The 20083-nt window shown below is 42.0% G+C and overlaps 1 protein-coding gene across 1 annotated transcript; it reads left to right on the plus strand.

Moving 5' to 3' along the window:
• Positions 1 to 176: 176 nt before the first annotated feature.
• On the plus strand, positions 177 to 19610 carry arsb (arylsulfatase B). Its single transcript, XM_028602326.1, has 8 exons — positions 177 to 658; positions 2424 to 2610; positions 3303 to 3493; positions 3709 to 3916; positions 7001 to 7244; positions 8462 to 8532; positions 16836 to 16967; positions 18449 to 19610. Exons 1-8 carry the CDS (start codon positions 398 to 400, stop codon positions 18712 to 18714), a joined length of 1560 nt encoding a protein of 519 aa, XP_028458127.1. The 5' UTR covers positions 177 to 397; the 3' UTR covers positions 18715 to 19610.
• Positions 19611 to 20083: the final 473 nt, after the last annotated feature.

Here is a 20083-nt window from a genome sequence, read left to right on the forward strand (position 1 = left end):
CCTCAGAGTCCCAGTCTTCTTCTTCATCTTTTGAATTAATCAATTCAAACAGTTGCAGATTAATTTTCTAATGATCAATTTATTCAAAGCTACATGCGATTGGCTGTTTTTCCAGGCATCTGATTGGCTGTTTTTTTGTGTGCGATCTGATTGGCTGCAGTAGTCCAGGCAGCGTTTTTAATCTGCGGAACACGGAAGTGACAGGCGGACGCGGTTGAAACTTTTATAGTTCAGTCATTTAGATGAGATATTATTACAACGAAGTCATGAAGTTACGACAACCACTTAGCTAAGCCTCATATCCGCCATGTTTATCTTTCCTTTACCGTTAAATACAACCAAACAGACGTCCTCGTGTACTTTGTGACAAACTAGTTAATAACTAAGAAACTTGACGATGGCTAGAACACCGTTAGCTTATTCGCTTATAACAGCCGCGTTTCTCGTAAGCATTCCTGTGGTTTTAGCGGCTCAGCAGCCCAACATCGTGGTTATCCTGGCAGATGACTTCGGTTGGCATGATGTCGGCTACCACAGCTCAGAGATCAGCACCCCGAACCTGGACAAACTGTCAGCAGCAGGAGTCCGCCTGGAGAACTACTATGTTCAGCCTCTGTGTACCCCCTCCAGGAACCAGCTGATGACCGGGAGATACCAGGTGAGACACACACCCTGCTGCCTGCATCGGGGCTGTGTTTCTAGGCTTAAAGGTGGGTACAGACCAGGCAGTGTTGGAAGATGTACCCAGATCCGTAATTTAAGTAAAGGTAGCAGTACACTACACTGTACAAGTAGGATGAATTTTCTCAACACATAAAGGAACACATCAACCATCAGTTTATCACAAACAATCAACATCAACAAATTCACACAAATGTAGTGGAGTAGAAGTATGATGTTGCATAATATGGAAATACTCAAGTACAAGTCCCTCAGATGTGTACAGCACTTGAGTAAATGTACTTAGTTTTCCTCCGCCAGTCAAAACATGATGAAATTATGTCTTGGATCTTTTTTAGGATGCTCACCATTAGGACTACACACAACGTGCAGCAACATGATATTCTTAGAGAGGACATGCTGTATACTGTAGATGCTACTCTCGTTGTGGATGTTGTAGTTTACTGTGGCAATACACCTTTTCTTTCTGATTCTGATATCTCCCAAGGGGGTTGAAATGTGCTTTAACTAATCCAGGTTACTATGTTGCTGTCAGGTGAAAATGTCATCTCATCCAGCTCCTTTGCAACAACGGTCCTAAAAGCTGGACTCCAATTCAAACTTAAGAAGACCCATGCGAATTGACAAAAATCAAGAAAGTTAAGGAAATGGCTTCACCAATTTGACAATATAAGCAAATACAAACACTGTACACAAAAAGGTAAAGTACGGGATGAGTCCTTACAGTTCATCCTGAGGGGAACATGAAGGTCTGAACATTTTTTTTTGTACCAATTCTTTTAGAAAATTAGGATATCCGGCGGCAAGTGTCTTTTTTTTCGACTAGGGTTCGGCTGGGGCCGGTCACAGATTACAGACTGATGGCAGCGTTCATGTAGAGCACAATAGTTTCTGTGATAACCGAATCATGGAAGTAATTGTGAAACTGAGCATTTAAAAGAGCTATAAGACAGATTCCATAGGGCCCTACATTAAGTCAGTGCTAAAATCTAACTGGAGATTTGAAAAATACATGTAAACATAATTCCCAGTGGCCTTGTCTTGGTGGGGGGGCAACTTAGGGTCGGTGGACCACCAGGCTTGCAATACACTGGGGGGAAAACTGTCAGACAAATGGAGCGTAGTAAAACTACAATATAGTAGTGGAGTACAAGTATAATGGAGCAGAAAGTGGAAATACTCAAGTCAAGTACAAATATATAATTGAGAGAGTCTAGGTAGCTGCGTGATAAAGGCATGTTGTGAAAAAAAAACTCAGGACATTACACAATGAGCATTAACACTCCTGAGACTAATACACATCATAACAAAAGCAACCAATCAGTGTAGCACTGGTCAGCTTTAGATACTTCTACATTTGAATTTTGTGTGAAAGCAACAAGAGAATTGCATATACTGTAAAAGAAAATCCACTTTAAAGAAACTTTAAATGTGAAGTTATTATTCATAAGAAACTTCATACTAAAGGAGCCTCTGCTGCATCATGATGACAAGTCACCTCCAGGGCAGGACTTTGTGTTTGTACACTTTTCCGTGTTTTAGAAGAACTTTCCAGCGATAACAATGTAACTTGGACACTGGTGGAAAGTAGAACAAAAGAGGACAAAAGTCGTTATTTTGAAACTTGTGTTTGCGTCACTGTCACGACCGAAGCTGATGGTTCCCCATTTTTGCTATTCTTACATCCTTCTTTGTGCCATTATTGGATTCCTAACAATATGGGTTTGTTTTTTTAACCTCAGATCCACACGGGCATGCAGCATCAGATCATCTGGCCCTGTCAGCCCTACTGTGTGCCTCTGGATGAGAAAATGCTGCCCCAGCTGATGAAGGAGGCTGGGTACGCCACGCACATGGTGGGCAAGTGGCACCTGGGCATGTACAAGAAGGACTGCCTGCCCACACGCCGCGGCTTTGACACATACTTTGGTATATTTGATTAAATATCAAGCCTTTGCTGTAACTATGGATGCAGTTTTATTCCTAATATTACACATCAGGGCTGTAACTAACGATTATTTTTATTGTCGATTAATCTGTTAATTATTTTCTCGATGAATCGATCAGTTGTTTGGTCTATAATAGGGCTGCAACTAACGATTATTTTCATAGTCGATTAATTGGTCGATTATTTTCTCGATTAATCGATCAGTTGTTTGGTCTATAAAATGTCACAACATGGTGAAAAATGTGGATCAGTGTTTCCCAAAGCCCAAGATAACGTCCTCTAGAAACTAGAACAATATTCACATTCAAACTGATTATTAGATTATCAAAATAGTTGACATTTAATTTTATAGTTGACAACTAATCGATTAATCTTTGCACCTCTAGTCTATAAAATGTCAGAAAATGGTGAAAAATGTTGATCAGTTTTCCCCAAAGCCCAAGATAACGTCCTCAAATGTCTTGTTTTTTCCATAACTCAAAGATATTCAGTTTACTGTCACAGAGGGAAGAGGAAACTAGGAAATATTCACATTTAAGAAGCTGGAATAAAAATAACTCAACCCGATTTAATCCATTTATCAAAATAGTTGGCGATTTGATTTAATCAATCAATTGATTCGTCTTTGCAGCTCTATTACCCAGTTTTATTTTTGGATTCATGTGCGCTCCAGGCTACCTGACTGGCAGTGAGGATTATTTCACTCATGTCCGATGTGTTCCCATCCCCGCGCTGGAGCTGACTCGCTGTGCGTTGGACCTGCGTGAAGGAGAAGAGGTCGCCGCCGGATACAAAGGAGTCTATTCCACTGAGCTGCTCACCCAGAGGGCCACCAGCATCATTGGAAAACACAACTCTAACAAGGTGTGAGACACACACACACACACACACACACACAAACTGTCACACATGCACAGTGTCACAATGTAGAGCAGCAGAGCCTGTTTTTGATCATCTGATTAACTTTATCTCGACAGCTATTCACCGGAAGAATAGATGACTCCTAATTGACATGAAGTATTTCTGATTGTTGTTACAGGAGGAGAGTCTCACGTGCTGTTTTTTTCTTTATCTTTCAGCCGCTCTTCCTCTACGTGGCGTTGCAAGCAGTCCATGCACCCCTGCAGGTGCCCCAGCGCTACGTGGCCCCCTACAGTTTCATCAAAGACCCCAATCGCAGGCTGTATGCCGGCATGGTGTCGGCCATGGACGAGGCAGTGGGCAACATCACTCTGGCTTTGCAGCAGGGAGGGCTTTGGGACAACACCATCCTGGTGTTCTCAACAGGTGTGTTTTTGGAAAGCGTAGCTGGATAATGAGCAATTCATCTCCTGTAGAATCTCGTTGAAAACGTTTTTAAGACGCAGGAAAATGCTGCACATCGCTGACGCACTGGATCGTTGTACTTTATTGGAGTGAACTAACTAACGTTTTAAATGGAAACCTACAATGAAAGAGCACATAAATAGGATAATCAGGTGAACGCCTCTGGGAATGCTAATATATTTTCCACAGCTTTTATAGCGCGCCAGAATGGAAACCAAATCAGTGAGTGCTACGTAAAGAGCAGACTCGAAAACCACATTTTTCTTTGTGCATCAAAGCCAGTTTTCCAGGGTTGAGAAGAGTTCAGGTGACGGGTTAATTGAGTTAAAGCATCAGAGGGTTAGATAACGCATTTGATTGCACAACATGGTCAGGAGGTAAGCACATGGAACCAATATCCTTGCATGTTTAAGTGAGACGCTACCGGTAAATGGGGGTAAATCTTTTAACTAACAGATCCAGTATAGTATCAAGATGATAACTTACGTTAAGACAATCATCTATCATTTGTTGTTATGCAAATGAAGCAGTGTCTTGTTAAATATGTGTTAATTTGCATACCTTTCTAGAACAGAAATGTGAACATTGGATTAAACCAGGTTTAAAATTCTTCATTTTGTTGATATAGTTGAGTAAGATGTTTTTACAGGGAGGGTTCTGGATATCTCTTTATTACTCCATGAATCAGAAAATACTGTCAACAGCCATTTAAAAAAAAAAATCCATTTTCACCATGGTTTTAGGAATAAAATGTTCTTTAAATCAGGCTGTAAATAGTTTCGCATTGCGTGACCTCTTCGGCCAGATAAAAGAAAAAGAAGATTGAAAAGAGCAAGAGACCGGCTTTTTGAATCGTGAAGGCTACCGTAGCTGGAATACGTACTTTGAACTACGTGGTGCGAGAGAGTTGATTGCCATATATGATCTCAACGCTAGATGGGAGAAATTCCCACACATTGGACCTTTTTAATGTTTGCAACATTTCCAGGGCTGTTTTTAACTGAAAAGTGTTCTTGTAATACTCTGGATGTCCACTAGAGAGCAGTGTTTTGCTGTGTTTGCTCTATCAGGGTTTTCGGTCAGGATCTCTGTCAAGCAGGGTGTGGAGATTTCCAGACAGAAAGCACACTGAAGGAACAATTTAATTGGCTCGTCTCTCCATCTTTACACCACTGGAGTCTCCAGTGTACGGTTGAACCGTGAACCCATCATATAGACCTTTTTGATGAAGAACATATTGGGGCCAAAGATGACGGCATGCAGCATCATCTTAACATGCGCCTGCTCTCAGGTTTCCACATATGGAAATTCTAATGAATTGCATCTGAACTAGGTAACTCCTTTTTTTTCTTTTTTTTAGGGGTTTTAAAGGGTAATTAGAAGTCAGGAACAATGCTGTGAAAGTAAAGTGCAAGTTTTTTTTATGCCTGCGGTAGGTGGCCTGTTTCATTGTTCTTCTTCCACACATTTGGTTGGCTCTGACTGGGAGAATTCAGCCAGCCAGATGCCGGGCAGACACCGACTCTGCTGATGTGACGCCTCCTGCTTCCTTCTGTGTCAATGTGATGCACTGGTTATGTAATACCGGACCAGTATATATAAACAACCGTCTTGAGTAAGGTCTACCAATGGATTTATGTTCAACACAATTTAGTCATTTTCAAGCTGTTATAATTGACCCGCATGTATCCGGCTCAACAGGAAATAAATGAGCCCTAACCTTGAAATTCCTTTATGATGAAAGTTTCTGCCTCACCGGGAATTTACTGTAAGCAGAGAGAGAGAGAGAGAGAGAGAGAGAGAGAGAGAGAGAGAGAGAGAGAGAGAGAGAGAGAGAGAGAGAGAGAGAGAGAGAGAGAGAGAGAGAGAGAGAGAGAGAGAGAGAGAGAGAGAGAGAGAGAGAGAGAGAGAGAGAGAGAGAGAGAGAGAGAGAGAGAGAGAGAGAGAGAGAGAGAGAGAGAGAGAGAGAGAGAGCGCGCGCCAAAGCAGCTTGAAAAGGCATTAAAGAGCAGACAGTCTTTTCCAGAACAGCTCGGGAATCCGTACAAAGTGTGTGTGTGTTTCATTGCTGGATTCCCGGAGTGAGTGTCTCAACAACTTTTTGAATGGATTGCCATGGAACTTGGTACAAACATCCATGTTGGCCTTAGGGATGAATTGTAATTACTTTGGGGAGATCCTCTGACCTTTCCTCTAGCCCCATCATTAGGTAAAAAAATGTTAAAGCTTTAGTGCGTAACTTTTTGATATTAATAAACGTCCGTTATATTCAAGCCGTTGCCAAATGAGTTGATACAAAGCTAATTAAGACTATCAGCTCCACACAACTCTCTCTGGATTTCTCAGTATGATTACGTTCAGAAGATTGTGGCGTCCGGTGACTTTCCCGCGCAGAAACTCGAGTGAAGATAATGATGTTGTCATTACTTAAAATTCCTCATGGGGGTGACAGAAACTAGGCATTATAGCTTTAATTTGTCCAATTTTCGTTTATGGGCAAATACCTGCTAAGACGCTAATCTAAGATTGTGACCGTGGCGAACGTTATACCTGCCTAACATCAGCATTATTAGCATGTTGCTGTTAGCATTTAGCACAGCCTCACAGAGCTGCTAGCACGGCTGTAGCCACGTTGACGTTACAATGTGGTGCTGTCGCATAATGCTCCCTTCACAAACCTTTAGTGTAAACAAAAATGGTCCCATTTATCCAGCAGTGGGTTGCGTCGCTGAAGGGATTTTCATTCTCACATAATTCTACTTTCTGCCTGAAAAGATGAAATGTTTGCAAAAAGCAATATTCCACTCTGTTCTCCTCTCTTTTTTTCCTTCACTGGAAGTGCATGAAATCGGCATTCTGTGGAAATATTGCATTGGTCGGTTGGTTTGGATTCTATATGGGGCTAGTGATTCTTAGTCTTCTACAGCATTCAGTACACTGACCCCCTCCCCCCATCTCATCTTTAGGTCTTTATTTTCCTGTTTACTGATTTTAACTCCCCGATCCATCTTTTTTTCTCCTTGTGTCATGACATTTTGTCCCTAGACAACGGAGGTCAGACGCTGACCGGTGGCAGCAACTGGCCACTGCGAGGGAGGAAGTGGTCGCTGTGGGAAGGCGGGATCCGCGGAGTCGCATTCGTCGCCAGCCCGCTACTGAAGCAACCCGGGACCGTCAGCCGCGAACTCATCCACGTCTCCGATTGGCTGCCGACACTTGTCGGCCTGGCAGGAGGGAGCACCAACGGTTCAAAGCCGCTGGACGGATTCAACGTGTGGAACACAATCAGGTGAGCTGAGCGGTTTGTACTGTGAAGGTTTTTCACACATCTGGGACTCGAACTCCCGGCTGAGAGTGATTCTTGGATGGCAGGTCAGCCTGTGACCTAAGTTCACAGCGTGAGTGATACCAGCTCTTAATTTTGACAGCCTGCCCTCTCTTTGTGCCTCTTTCCGATCCTCACCCCCCCCCTCATGTGCACCCGCACCAACTCCCTCTGCCTGTCTCCCTGACCCAGCGTCTTTTTCTTTTAGGAGCCCCTGCTCCTTCAATAAGCCCTTTGTTACTGTGGCAATGGGAGCTCAAGGAGAAGGAAATTCCATCAGTCACTCTCACACAAATCTGTAGTCCTTCCATCCCTTTCTCCCCCTCTCTCCCCCCCCTCCACCCCCTATCCTCTCTCCATCCCCACCTCTGCCTCTACGATTTATGAAAGCCTGCTATTGGCCAAGCGAATTTGTTTAGCTGCAAATCCTTTTATGTGGCAACATGCTCAAAAATGTTGTAACTCTTTTATGCGTAATATATCTCATTATGTTCTTTGCGAAGAAACTGTTGGCAGACCACAGATGCACTTTCCACGTCAGTTTGTCATCACACAGGCTGTCACTGACTCCCGTTTGACTGACACATTATATTTGTAAACTAAATGTGGACTCAGTGAAAGGAGGTGAAATTGAGGGCTGCAGCAGAGCCCCAGCAGAAAATCAAGGCTTTAGCCCGGACCGCAAACTACTACTCCCAGCCTCCACTTGACTCGATTGGCTGACGCACGTCAGCTGACCGCCGGCTACTGCCGCTGCCGTGTGAGCTGCACAACAACGCAGGGCACAAAATCGCTGTTTGTTTTCGCTGCTTTACGGTTTCATTTTTTTGTTGTTGTTTTATTTGGCTTGCCTGCCGCAGAAAACAGCAGCTTCGCCGGTGGAATGAAAACCAAATGAAGGCCGAGAACAGTAGGCAGGCAGGAGAGAGTTATTTTAGTTGTGTTATCAGACACTGTGGTCAGTCAGAGCAGTGTGTTTTCTCTGTGGTGAGGTGCGGTCAGAGCATATGACTGCCTGGTGAACAACGGGCCAGCTGGTTTACATTTACAGATCCCGGTGGATTTTACAATGCATGAGTCAGACATGGTGTTGTGGGTGTGTGTGTGTGTGCATGTGATGGGTTGTGTATCCATATGTTAAAGAGTTACACTTTTTTATTTTTATTTTTTTCATCTTACAGCAAAGGGTTCGCCTCACCCAGACTGGAGCTGCTGCACAACATTGACCCTCTGTATGTTGACATCGCTCCATGTAAGTTCCCATGTCTCACTGCACACTAACGGGGCTTTTCTCCAGTCTGTCTACACTCTGATTTATATTCACAAGAACTAATACCTCCAGCAGGGTTTCATTTGTGGATTTGGACAGAGTTGAGGGTTGAGTTTCCTAACTGCCCTGTGCTGTGTAAGTGTGTATGTACAGCATGTATGTACGCATGCTCCCATCCAGATGTGGTAAAGAGAGAATTTTGACATGAATTTAGAAATACGATCTTGTGAAATGCAAACATTTGCTGATACAAGCTGCAGAGATCCCATCACTTCCCTGCCAACAGGCTGAGATCAAAATCACTTCTTTATGTAAATCTGGAAACTCCGTTTGCGTCCAGTTTATGTCATACCAATGCAGCAGCAACATGTTTTTTTTTTTTTGAGAAACTTCCTGACGCAAATGGAAATGAGGAAAATCATCACAGTCATCCATCACTTGCTTTTAAGAAAAGTCCGATTTTTAAAGATAGTGAATAGTGAGAATATGGAACACTTTTGAGTATAAACGTAATACATAAAGTAAAACATTTTGTTTCCATGTACAGTAAATATTGAATGCTGGATCATGTCCCCTCATCCCAGCCCTCATTATGGCCTTGACTGTGAATGTTAACTGAGTTAACTTGTGAACAGTTCAAATAAAACTGGTGCGTCGGTCTGCCACTTTGCAGGCTGAAATGTCTCGACAACAACTGGGTGTGATATTGCATAAATATGAGAATGAGGGCCCACATTTTCAGACAGTCTCTCCTGGAAACATTCAAAGTGTTGTTCACATGAGAAGTCACAGCTCTCTTTTTTTTTTTTTTTTTTTCATTCTTGACACAACTATTTGTAAGAGAGAAGTTCAAACCCGTGGCGTTGGAAAGGTGTGATGGGGAGATGGTTTCTGAAGTTATCTGACTGTTCGACAAGCACTTCTGACGCTGTATACGAGCAGCTTAGGTAAAGCCTCACAGAGCTGTTAGCATGGCTGCTGACTCTTTTAGTTTTTTTTAAAGGGGGACCTATTATGCTTTTCCTTGGTTTCTGTCATACAGTATATATAATGTTACAGGTGTTCTAATATATTATATAAAATATATAAAACGGGGCCAAAGCTTCAAATGATGAGGTAAACGGATGTAGAGTAATCCCTTTTTAAAACAACACTAGAGAACTTTTCTCGCTTCGGTCCCCCTACAGCAGTGGTTCTCAACCTTTTTTGTGCCAGCGGCCCCCTATCCATTATCCAGGTCCCTAACGCCCCCCCATCAAATATTATGTAGGCTAAATGCCCTGAATATTAATGATTACGCCCTAATGTAGGCCTATTATTGCTGTTACCATTGCTATCAAAAATAATCAAAAAATCAAATCATTGAATGACAAACAACATGTATTAGTTTCCAAGGTATCAAAAACGCCATGTGAATAGAAATTATATATTTACAGGTTTTTAAAAAAAAATGCAACCATTTGATATTCAAATTAAATAACCGCAGCCAATCAGAACGACTAGATATGTAACATTCAAACTATAAATAGGTATTATCAAAAGACCTGCTGCATGTCCCTGGTGTGAACCTCAGCACCTTTTATAAGATGACTATAATTTGAATGTCCTTTATTGTTTGTGAAGTTTGTTTTGTGGAGGTGTGAAAGTCAATATCTCTCGCACGTCTCTTTTTTTTCACTCTTTCTCCGTGAAATGAAGCTGCATTCAGGTACAGTAGGAAACGTTGTGTTTAATAAAGCATCTGACGAAAAACTGTTACTGTGAAATATAAAGTCTACTTGTGCTACATTGGGGGGGTTAAAGAACACAACAGGACGTCGCGGCGATTGCTTTTTTTTCTTCTCTGAACGCAGCTTCACGTAGTAGCTACAGAGCTTATTTAAGACGATGCTCTGATGTCCCGTTTCAATGAAGGCAGCACGGAGCTGCGCCAAACAAAGCTGACAGAAGCACAGAAAAGTTAGGATACCCGTCTCGTCCAGTCGCAGTGCTATAAACTGGCAGCTTTTAATGTCATTGTGAATCTTTGGTTTAAACTAGCTTTCTAACAAACGCCCCCCAACGGCACCTCAATGCCCCCCGTTCCAAAAAATTGCTTCCAACGCCCCCCATCATCTTCTGAACGCCCCCTGGGGGGGCGGTACCGCCCCCGTTGAGAAACACTGCCCTACAGGTTGGAAGCGGAACTGTCCATTACATTATGCAAGTGGCTGGGACATTAATGGCGCTTTTCCATTACATGGTACCTACTCGACTCTACTCTCCTTTTTTGGTTTTCCATTACAAAAAAAGTACCTGGTACCTGCTAACAGGTACTTTTTTTAGTACCTGCTCAGTCGAGGTTCCAAGCGAGCTGAGGCGAGCCGAGAAGGTGACGTGAAACCCTGCAGGCTGCTGATTGGTCGGAAAGAAGCGTCACTGATCACTGCATTGCTAGCGAGAGACGGCATTTTTAAATAGTTTAGCCAGCGGTGTTTTTTTTGCTGCCGGAGGCTCCACGCAGAGCTTTCTCCGTAGCATACAAGTGGCCTGATGGTTACTGGTGCGCTGGTGTGTGCATGTGTGATGTGTGTGTGTCGAATCGCCGTGTGTGTGTGTGTGGGGAGCTAGTGAGCGAGGGAGAAGTGAGAGAGTGACGGCGATTATCTCCGCAGCGAGTAGCGACTCTAGAGTCATATATCTGTGAGTGAAACAAAGCGAGTAGCGACTCTAGAGTCCTATATATGTGACCACGGTGGGAAATCTGGAGCAGTAAACTTTAACTATCTCTTTGATATCATGTTGTTTACGGAGACGGAGAACCAGGAAATGCGTCGGGGATATGTCAATGGGAAAACAAGCTACTAAGCCACGTCCACGGCAGTTGCTATGACGACCAGCCACGCTGAGGCAATACTAAAATCTGCAATGGAAAACGGCGAGTCGAGCAGGTACCATGTAATGGAAAAACGCCATTAGTCAGACTCAGTGGGGAGTGAGACCAAAGCAGAGGGACAGACACAGAGCTGAGCGAAGCTAAAGTAGGGCACTTTTTAATTAATTAACTTCATTGGTTATCAGGCAAATAAAACGCTGATTTGCAAACTGGCGAAAAATATCCTGGGCCGATAATTGGTCTATCCCTAGGAGAAACCCTAAATACAGGAATAAACCTGAAAATGAGCATAATACACTACCGGTCAAAAGTTTGGGGTCACTTAGAAATTTCCATTCCACTCCATTCCAGACAGAATACCAGCTGAGATCAGTTGCATTGTTTTTTTAACCAGGGCAGCAGTTTTCAAATTACATTATGTGCTTACATAATTGCAAAAGGGTTTTCTCAGTTAGCCTTTTAAAATTATATTAGATTAGTAAACAGAATGGGTCTTTGGACCATTGGATGAATGGTTGCTGATAATGGGCAATGTAGATGTTGCATTAAAGATCAGCCACTTCTGTCTACAACTTTCGAGAACCCTTTTGCAATTATGTAACCACATATTGAAAACTGCTGCCCTGATTAAAAAAAAAACTAAAAAAACAATGCAACTGATCTCAGCTGGTATTCTGTCTGTAGTGGAGTGGAATGGGACTTGCTAAGTGACCCATTGCATTTTTTTTTTTTTTTTTTTTTTTTTTTTTTTAATCAGGGCTGCAGTTTTCAGATTACATTATGTGCTGTTGTAGACAGAAGTGGCTGATCTTTAATGCAACATCTACATTGTCCATTATAAGCAACCATTCATCCAATCGTCCAAAGGCCCATTCTGTTTAATAATCTGATAGCATTTTAAAAGGCTAACTGAGAAAAAATAGGAGAACCCTTTTGCAATTATGTAAGCACATAATGTAATCTGAAAACTGCTGCCCTGTTTAAAAAACAATGCAACTGATCCCAGCTGGTATTCTGTCTGTAATGGAGTGGAATGGAAATGTCTAAGTGACCCCAAACTTTTGACCGGTAGTGTATGTCTCCTTTTAATATTCTTTTAATCATCCGGTGACCTCTCACCCTAGTTAGGAACTACTGATTTAAACTCATCCATTGATCCTTTTATCTATAAATCTTGTTCGTGGTCACAGGGAGCGGAGTGGAGGTTTTCTCAGCTCACACTGGGAGAGAGGCAACTGGTCACCAGTCTGTCACAGGGCTGACAAATATAGGCCGACAACCATTTAGTTCATTGTTGGTAAACCTAACCTGCATGTCTTTGGACTGTTGGAGGAAACCAGTACGGACACATGGAGAGCATTTCTTTAACCATTAATCATCTCCCAGTGATGAAAACCTCATGTTCCTCTCGGTGTTTCGATGTCTGCGCTGTGCGTCATTTCTAATGTTGTAGTTCTACTGTTTTCTCTCTCTCTTCCCACTGTGGCCAAGTTGTAGTATCAAGACGCTCATTGTTTGAGCCGGGATTCACAAATCCACTAGACATCGTGAATCCAATTAACTCGAGTCAAAGCAGACTGGGGCCTAAGAATAGCATAGCGCTACATAACGTTGGACTAAACTCACATTAGAAATCCACCTCGTTTATTATGAGTGTTTGAAATTTGTTTTGACTGGATAAAGAGTGTATAAGGAATCTGGCTGGAGGCAAATCTCACATGGTGTCTGGATTATTATCAGTAGAGGTCCTTTTAATTTTGGTAAAATGGTATTTGTTATATTATTTTCAGTTGTGTGTGTGTGTGTGTGTGTGTGTGTGTGTGTGTGTGTGTGTGTGTGTGTGTGTGTGTGTGTGTGTGTGTGTGTGTGTGTGTGTGTGTGTGTGTGTGTGTGTGTGTGTGTGTGTGGTTTCAGGCAGGCTTTCAGACACAGTGGAGTTGTCTCATTCTTGTCTAAACCACTTAATATTAGGTGGTCATTTGTGTAGGATACTGCACCTTTTAGTTATACATTCAAAAATAGTAGAGGTATACGAGGAGTACATTTTTGGACTGAAATGTTTCACAGATGTGCCATAGTGGGCACATAATGGGTCGTCATGAGAATAGATGCATACCGTTTCTTTCATCTTGTAAAAGTACAGTAGTTTTCTTCTCTTCCAGCATATAGTAGGTGTGGGAGAAGATTAGTTATAACTTATCAATACCATATGTGGCACTGCAGTATAAATTGGTAATGGGATGCAAAAAGGAGTTTGTTTTTTTATAAAGCTCTAAGGGGTTGCTGGTGTCTATCACGTGAAACTGGAACCTTAAAAGGTTAGTACAGATCACATGTCTACCTGAGTCAGTGTGTAACATTGGCGGCCAGTCCTGATTTAACATGAAATGTACAATATATTCTGCAACTAAATCCATGGTGAAGGTCACCTGCCAAATGTTACAGAGATTTGGGTTCAACTTCAGCTTCAAACTTGTTTGGCGTTCACTAAAGGGAGGCTGGTGAGAAATCATACTCTTATGGTGTGTTCACACCAAACGTTCTCAACTCAAACGTTTCGCGCAGCGCGATTACAAACAAAGTCCAATGCAAAGAAGCAAATAGACCCAAAATTGCGTTGTGCTTTCATGTCATAAGCGCAAGTTTTTACATTTTTAAACTTGAGTAAAACATTTGCGCAGCGCTGCGCAAGATTGAAAACCTATCCTCCGGATGATGTTATGAACCCAGACATGACGGTGTTTAGTTTTCCAACGTATCTCAGACTTCTACAACACGTACAAAGCAGTGATTGTGGTTATTTCCTCCATGGTCGAGGACAAAAAGAAACGTTGGTATCTACACCTGCGCATCTCGAGCGAGTAACGCAAATGAACACAAATGATCCCTTATGGTTAAACTAGGGCAAGTAACCCAAGGCGAAATTTGCCTCTCATTTTGTGTGGAAACAGCATTGCAGGTACAAAAGGTAAGGTAACTAAATGTGAATATGTGTAAGGAACCGTCGTGTGTTGTACCTGTGTCAGGTACACAGCGAAAAGATCGTCCTACACCAGAAGGGTCAATTCAACCTTTTTTTTTCATCTCAAAGCAGCATTAATTGATTTATTTTTGCAACTTGGGTGCACTAACATATCATCTCTTTTTAAAGTCTTTATAAAAGCCAACAGTTGCCTATTTATACATCCAGTTGGACATAAGTTCCTCCTTTTTAGCTCTGTTTTGGTCTCCACCAACTCTTAAAATATCTGGATCTGTAGCCGCTAAATGCTCCACTATGTTCACCAGCTAGTCACTAACTGCTGCAACTGGAAACAAGGTTGATGGGGGGTTGGCGGACCAAAACATTAAAGTTGTGGGCCGTAAAAACAAAACAATGAGCTGAAAGGCACTTAAACGCTCCGTAAAGCTGAAATAATCCCTTTTGACAATACACAAAAGAATGACGTTTTCACCTACAACCTCATCTAACCATGAACTACTGGGAAAACACCCAAATAGCCCGTTTACATAAAAAGTTTATTTTTAGTCTAATCACTGATTTATTGCATTTTTTTACACCACTGTTTATACAGCTATAAGCCAGCGGAGCTCAAACTATCGTCCAAGTTTACTGTTGGTCATTACGATCTAAATCATCTGGATGATGAGAGAAAAGCACGGCTGCTTCACAAGCATTCATGTTTTATGTTTGATTCTTTATTGTCAGCCACCACAGTGACAACCAGCTCCTCCTGATGCATTCAAGGCCGAGATTCCTCTTTTCCTATTAACCCAGACTCTCTTTGAGACCCTGCTCCTCCACGTTTCTTCCTTCCTTTTCTCCCTTCATGCTTCTTCTCTTGGTTTCTCTATTTAGCTCATAAAAGAGCTTTGTCCCCTTTTAACATACTTTCTCCTTTCAAGTTGCTTTTTAAAATCCCCCTTCTTTGCTCTCACTCTGGTTGAGAAGAGGGATTCCGGCTAAATGGATCACAGAGGGGTCCCTGAACTTCTCGCGGAGAAACCCTGGACTTGGCCCAAGCCTTAAATCACCCCCAAATTTCCCCTCCATACTCCTCTGCTCTCTCAGGGTTTCTTCTTCCTCCCCCTCGCCTCCCTCCTTTTTCTTGAGCCCATTTGTGGATTGTCCTGCTGTGGATCCAGATGAGCAAGGCCCTGCTTTGAGGCGCTCATGCAAAGAATGAATGTAAGAAATGAACAGTTGGGGTTTTGAGGCCCCTTTTCCTTAAAGAAGCAAGTGTAAGAAGAGCTAGAAATTAAACCTCACCCGCCTGCTTAAATAACAGTTTTAACACCTGAATCTGGCATGATGTCAATACCGCACTTTACCCTTCTTATGCAAAGGATTAGAGCTCTGCAAGTCTAGTTGTTTACACAAATCTGGTTTCTAGGTTCAGGGATTGCGCCGTGTTGAGTAACCCAGCTTAATGCATGCGAGAGCAATTAAGAGACCCACATGTCATTTTGCGCAATGATCACTGAAGAATTCAATGTCGGAGCTTTTATCATGTGGTTGCGAAAACGCTGAGATCGGAAATGTTTTAATTCTCCAGTCATGTTGCTGTGGTTGAATCGACTCTATAAAAACGAGCTGGGATGGGAACGTGGGCTTTGGGTGGGTGGCGATTTGTCTATACGCAAAGAATGTGAGGAAATACTTGTTTTTGACAGCGTCAGGACGCTGAAATTACTTGCAAATCTGTCTAATCAGGACCATATTGCCGGGGTCAAACACAGCGTGAACCTGAGAATACTCTCAAGGCCAGGGAAAAGAGGTGTGCTTGCTTCTGGGACACATTTTCCGTTAGAGCAGAAATAGCTCGTGGCAGGAGGCTGCAGAAATGTCTGGACATCCTCAGAACAAAGATAAATTATTTACTTTTGCCTTATGAAACTGGAAATAATGATGCCAGTTTGTAACGCTGACCCTTGTTCCTCGTTTGCTTACCGCTCAAACCTGCCCAACTGCAGCAATGGCAAATTATTCATTGTGCTTGGCAGAAATGAAAAGACTGGTGCTGCTGAGTAGACCACATTACCACCATATTTGTCCAGCCCTAAAAGTTCCACGTATTTGAGGAAATTCATACACACAACAATCTCTGTTCTTAAAGGAAAGGATTGTTTTAAAGTGCTCAAGTCCTGCTGTTTCCCTGTTGATTTTACAGCACAAAAAGAGGCCTTTCTTATTGGTATATTTATTTTGACACCTTCACTTGATTCCCAGGTATGCACTGACATTTGGTGCCAGTCTACCGACTCGTATGGTTTACATAGACATCCACAGAGGGCGTTTGTATCCCGTGGTAGTTTTAATATTGTCTCAATCTGCGTTTTTTTTTGTTTTAATAAATATTTTTAAAGCTCTATGACCTCCATGATCGGCTCCATCCTCTGCTCTCTGCAGGTCCTGGCACCAAGCGTCAGTTAACTTTGGATCAGGTGGTCAGCGGAGCCTCCCGGGCCAACTCTGGCTTCAATGTGTCCATTCACGCCGCCATTCGATCCTCAAACTGGAAGCTGCTGACTGGCTACCCAGGTCAGTATCTCCTGTCACCCGTAATGACATGTTTAGTCTAACTGGGAAGCGTGAAATCAAACACGCTTATGCACGGAAACACATTCGCTTCTTATCTTTGCTAATCAGTGGTGGAAGAAGCATTATGTTATACAGAGGCATTATCAGCAAAATTTACTTAAAGTATCCAGGTAAAAGTACTTGTTATGTAGAAAAGACAACAGAGGTGAAGCTAGTTTTGCCTGCTTTATATACAGTTTGTTTAGTCCATTGGTTCCCAATCTAGGGGTCGGGCCCCTCCAAAGGGTCACAAGATAAATCTGAGGGGTTGTGAGATGATTTATTGGAGAAAAAAGAAGATAAAGCACACCCAAACGGTATCATCTTTTTGTAAATTATTGGATAATTTTACCCTTTTTTGTCCTTTTCTAAATAAAAACCGTGTGAGATGTTTGGAGAGGAAATGGCTCTTTGGTGACTTTTAGAAATTACTTATAGACAGCTAAAATGTGACTGGCCTCAACTAGATTTATAAAGGGTCACAAGCCAAAAATGTCGGGAGCCACTGATTTATTCTTTAACAATGCATTGTATTTTATAAGCTTATTATTTGTCTATTCAATGCACTGCAGTAAAAAGTACATTCTTTCCCTCTGATATGTACTGCAGTAAAAGTGTTGGCGGACATTTGTTTTTTTGTTTGGTCGGTAATTAATGCGTGGCCTCGGTGTAGATGCGTGTTTTGAACAAACAATTGCCAATCAATTGTCCAAGAGTTCAAAACGTAAAGTTGGATATGACAATCCGTTTATTTTAAATAAAAAAACAAAACCAATCAAACATAATAGTTCATCTTTTAGTCTTATCACGTTATCATTAGGGGTGGGGGAAAAAATCGATACAGCATAGTATCGCAATGTTTTTCTTGGCAATACTGTATTGATACACAGACGCCAAGTATTGATCTTTTATGATATATGTGTTGGTCAGTTTGTCTGCTTGACAATCCCATTTTGCACCAATAAAACTGAAGTGTGATGAACAAACAGAGAAATGTATATTTTTAGATACAACAGATGTTGACAAAATTGTCCTTTCGGGACATCATTTGAAATTGGGAAAAATCTGAAGTTGGAAAAAAGGTAATATATTGCAATATATCGCAGACTATTGCAATATCTTTAAAATCGCAATAATATCGTATCGTGACATAAGTATCGGGATAATATCGTATCGTGAGACCTCTGGTGATTCTCACCCCTAGTTATCATACACTTAACCACGTTTTCACCATACACCTAACCACGGTCTAAAAACTGTGACCTTGCTGCGAGCAACACCGCTGAACCAATTAGGCCACATTGAAGTAAACTTGTTTCCAGCGTCACAAGAAGAAGTATGAAATAGCATTAAATGGAAATACTCAAGTAAAGCACCTCAAAGAGTACGGTACTTGTGTAAATGTTCTTACTGCTGCTAACTTCCATCTTATTTCCTCGAAGGCTGTGACGTTTGGTTCCCGCAGCCCGGCCACAACGCCTCCGAGTCGAGCCGCTCCATGGTGGATCCACTGAAGTCCGTGATGCTGTTTGACATAGAAAAAGATCCAGAGGAGAGGAATGAACTATCCGCTCAGTTCCCCACCGTAGTAGACTACCTCCTCCGTAGGCTTCAGCAATACCAGAAGAGGACTGTGCCGATAAACTTCCCCAGTGATGACCCCAGATGTGACCCAGGCCCCACTGGAGCCTGGGGACCCTGGGCTTAGACGGCAATGACGATGAGGGATTTATATATTTTATTTTTTATGACCAACTAGATTCTTTACATTTTCATCAATCAATGGAGAAACTTAACAGTCGTTAATTGACTGACCGATGCTGCCGTTGTTATTGATCTCGGTGTCCCTGCTCTGCTTTCGGAGGTTTACTTAAGGCGATTGCGTAAATGCTGTCAGCTACACATGTTGCTGATTTGTAAAGACTATACCTCCCTGCAGTTTCAGGTATTTGCACTTCATTTGTCTACTGTTGAGAAGCCACAAGGCTGTCAAAAATGGCTGTTTTTAAACCTGTGAGAAATATTTCAATACCAAGCAAACTATGGTGTCTTTTTGGAGCTTTTTCAATGATTGTACAGGAGAGAGCAACATGTTAGAGGTTACCTTTTTAAACATGTGACCATCACCAGGACATGATTTCTGTAGGGAACCTTATGTCACCAAATCACTGAGTAATGTGCAAGATAATGAGGCCACACGTGGAGAGCAAAAACAAAGCTAAAAGGAGAGGGAATATTGGACTTATATTTTTATGGTTGCCAGAACCACGACTGCAAATGAATGCTAATGGTGCTCCGTATCTGCTGGATGTGTAATTAAGCAACCATTTGCTAACAAGACCTTTTTATAAGGTGATAATAGGTCAATGTTGTGATGTGTGCATTGCCCCTATATAGCCAAAATGTTTTTTTTTGTTCAAAAATTTCAAGTTTAAAAGGCTTTAAATGAAGTGTGCTCTACTTTGTGTGCCTAGTGGCAGAGGCTTAAGATGTGTTATCCAATTTATTTCTTTTCTTATTTCTGGTTCTGGAACACAAACAAATAGTATAATAAAGTGGCCAAAATGCTGTGAAACTGTTAATAAAACAGACAAAATAATAATATTAAGTGTTTTTTTGTTTTTACGTTATTTGTTCCCCTTCCAGTTGCCTTACAGTTAACGAGTAGGTGCTTTATGGGTAAGCAGTGTATTTCTGTTTAGAGGTTGAAAATGTGAGGAATTTCTTGTGCACTTGAGGTATCCCTTTTGTTATGCCTTCTGCAATTACTCCCACATGCCAGTCATTCATGAATGTAAAGTTCTCAAGGAGGTAATCAGATAGAGTTATGGTGATATATCTCCTGGGCTGCTGCTGTGGATAAAGAGTGTCACCACATCCTGGGAAACTAACATACTAAAGAATAAAAAGCAGATACTTTCAAAGGTATGATTTGCATATTTGGAATCTAAGCAGAAGAAACTAATTTCCTTAAGACATCCACCCTCTTTGACATTTGGCCTCTTGGTGATTGACCTCCTCCCACTGGCACGCAGACTACCACAGGAAATGCTCCCTGCAGAGAGTGGGCGGCCCTG

The sequence above is a fragment of the Perca flavescens genome, chromosome 16 (genome assembly GCF_004354835.1).
Source record: "Perca flavescens isolate YP-PL-M2 chromosome 16, PFLA_1.0, whole genome shotgun sequence".
NCBI lineage: Eukaryota > Metazoa > Chordata > Actinopteri > Perciformes > Percidae > Perca > Perca flavescens.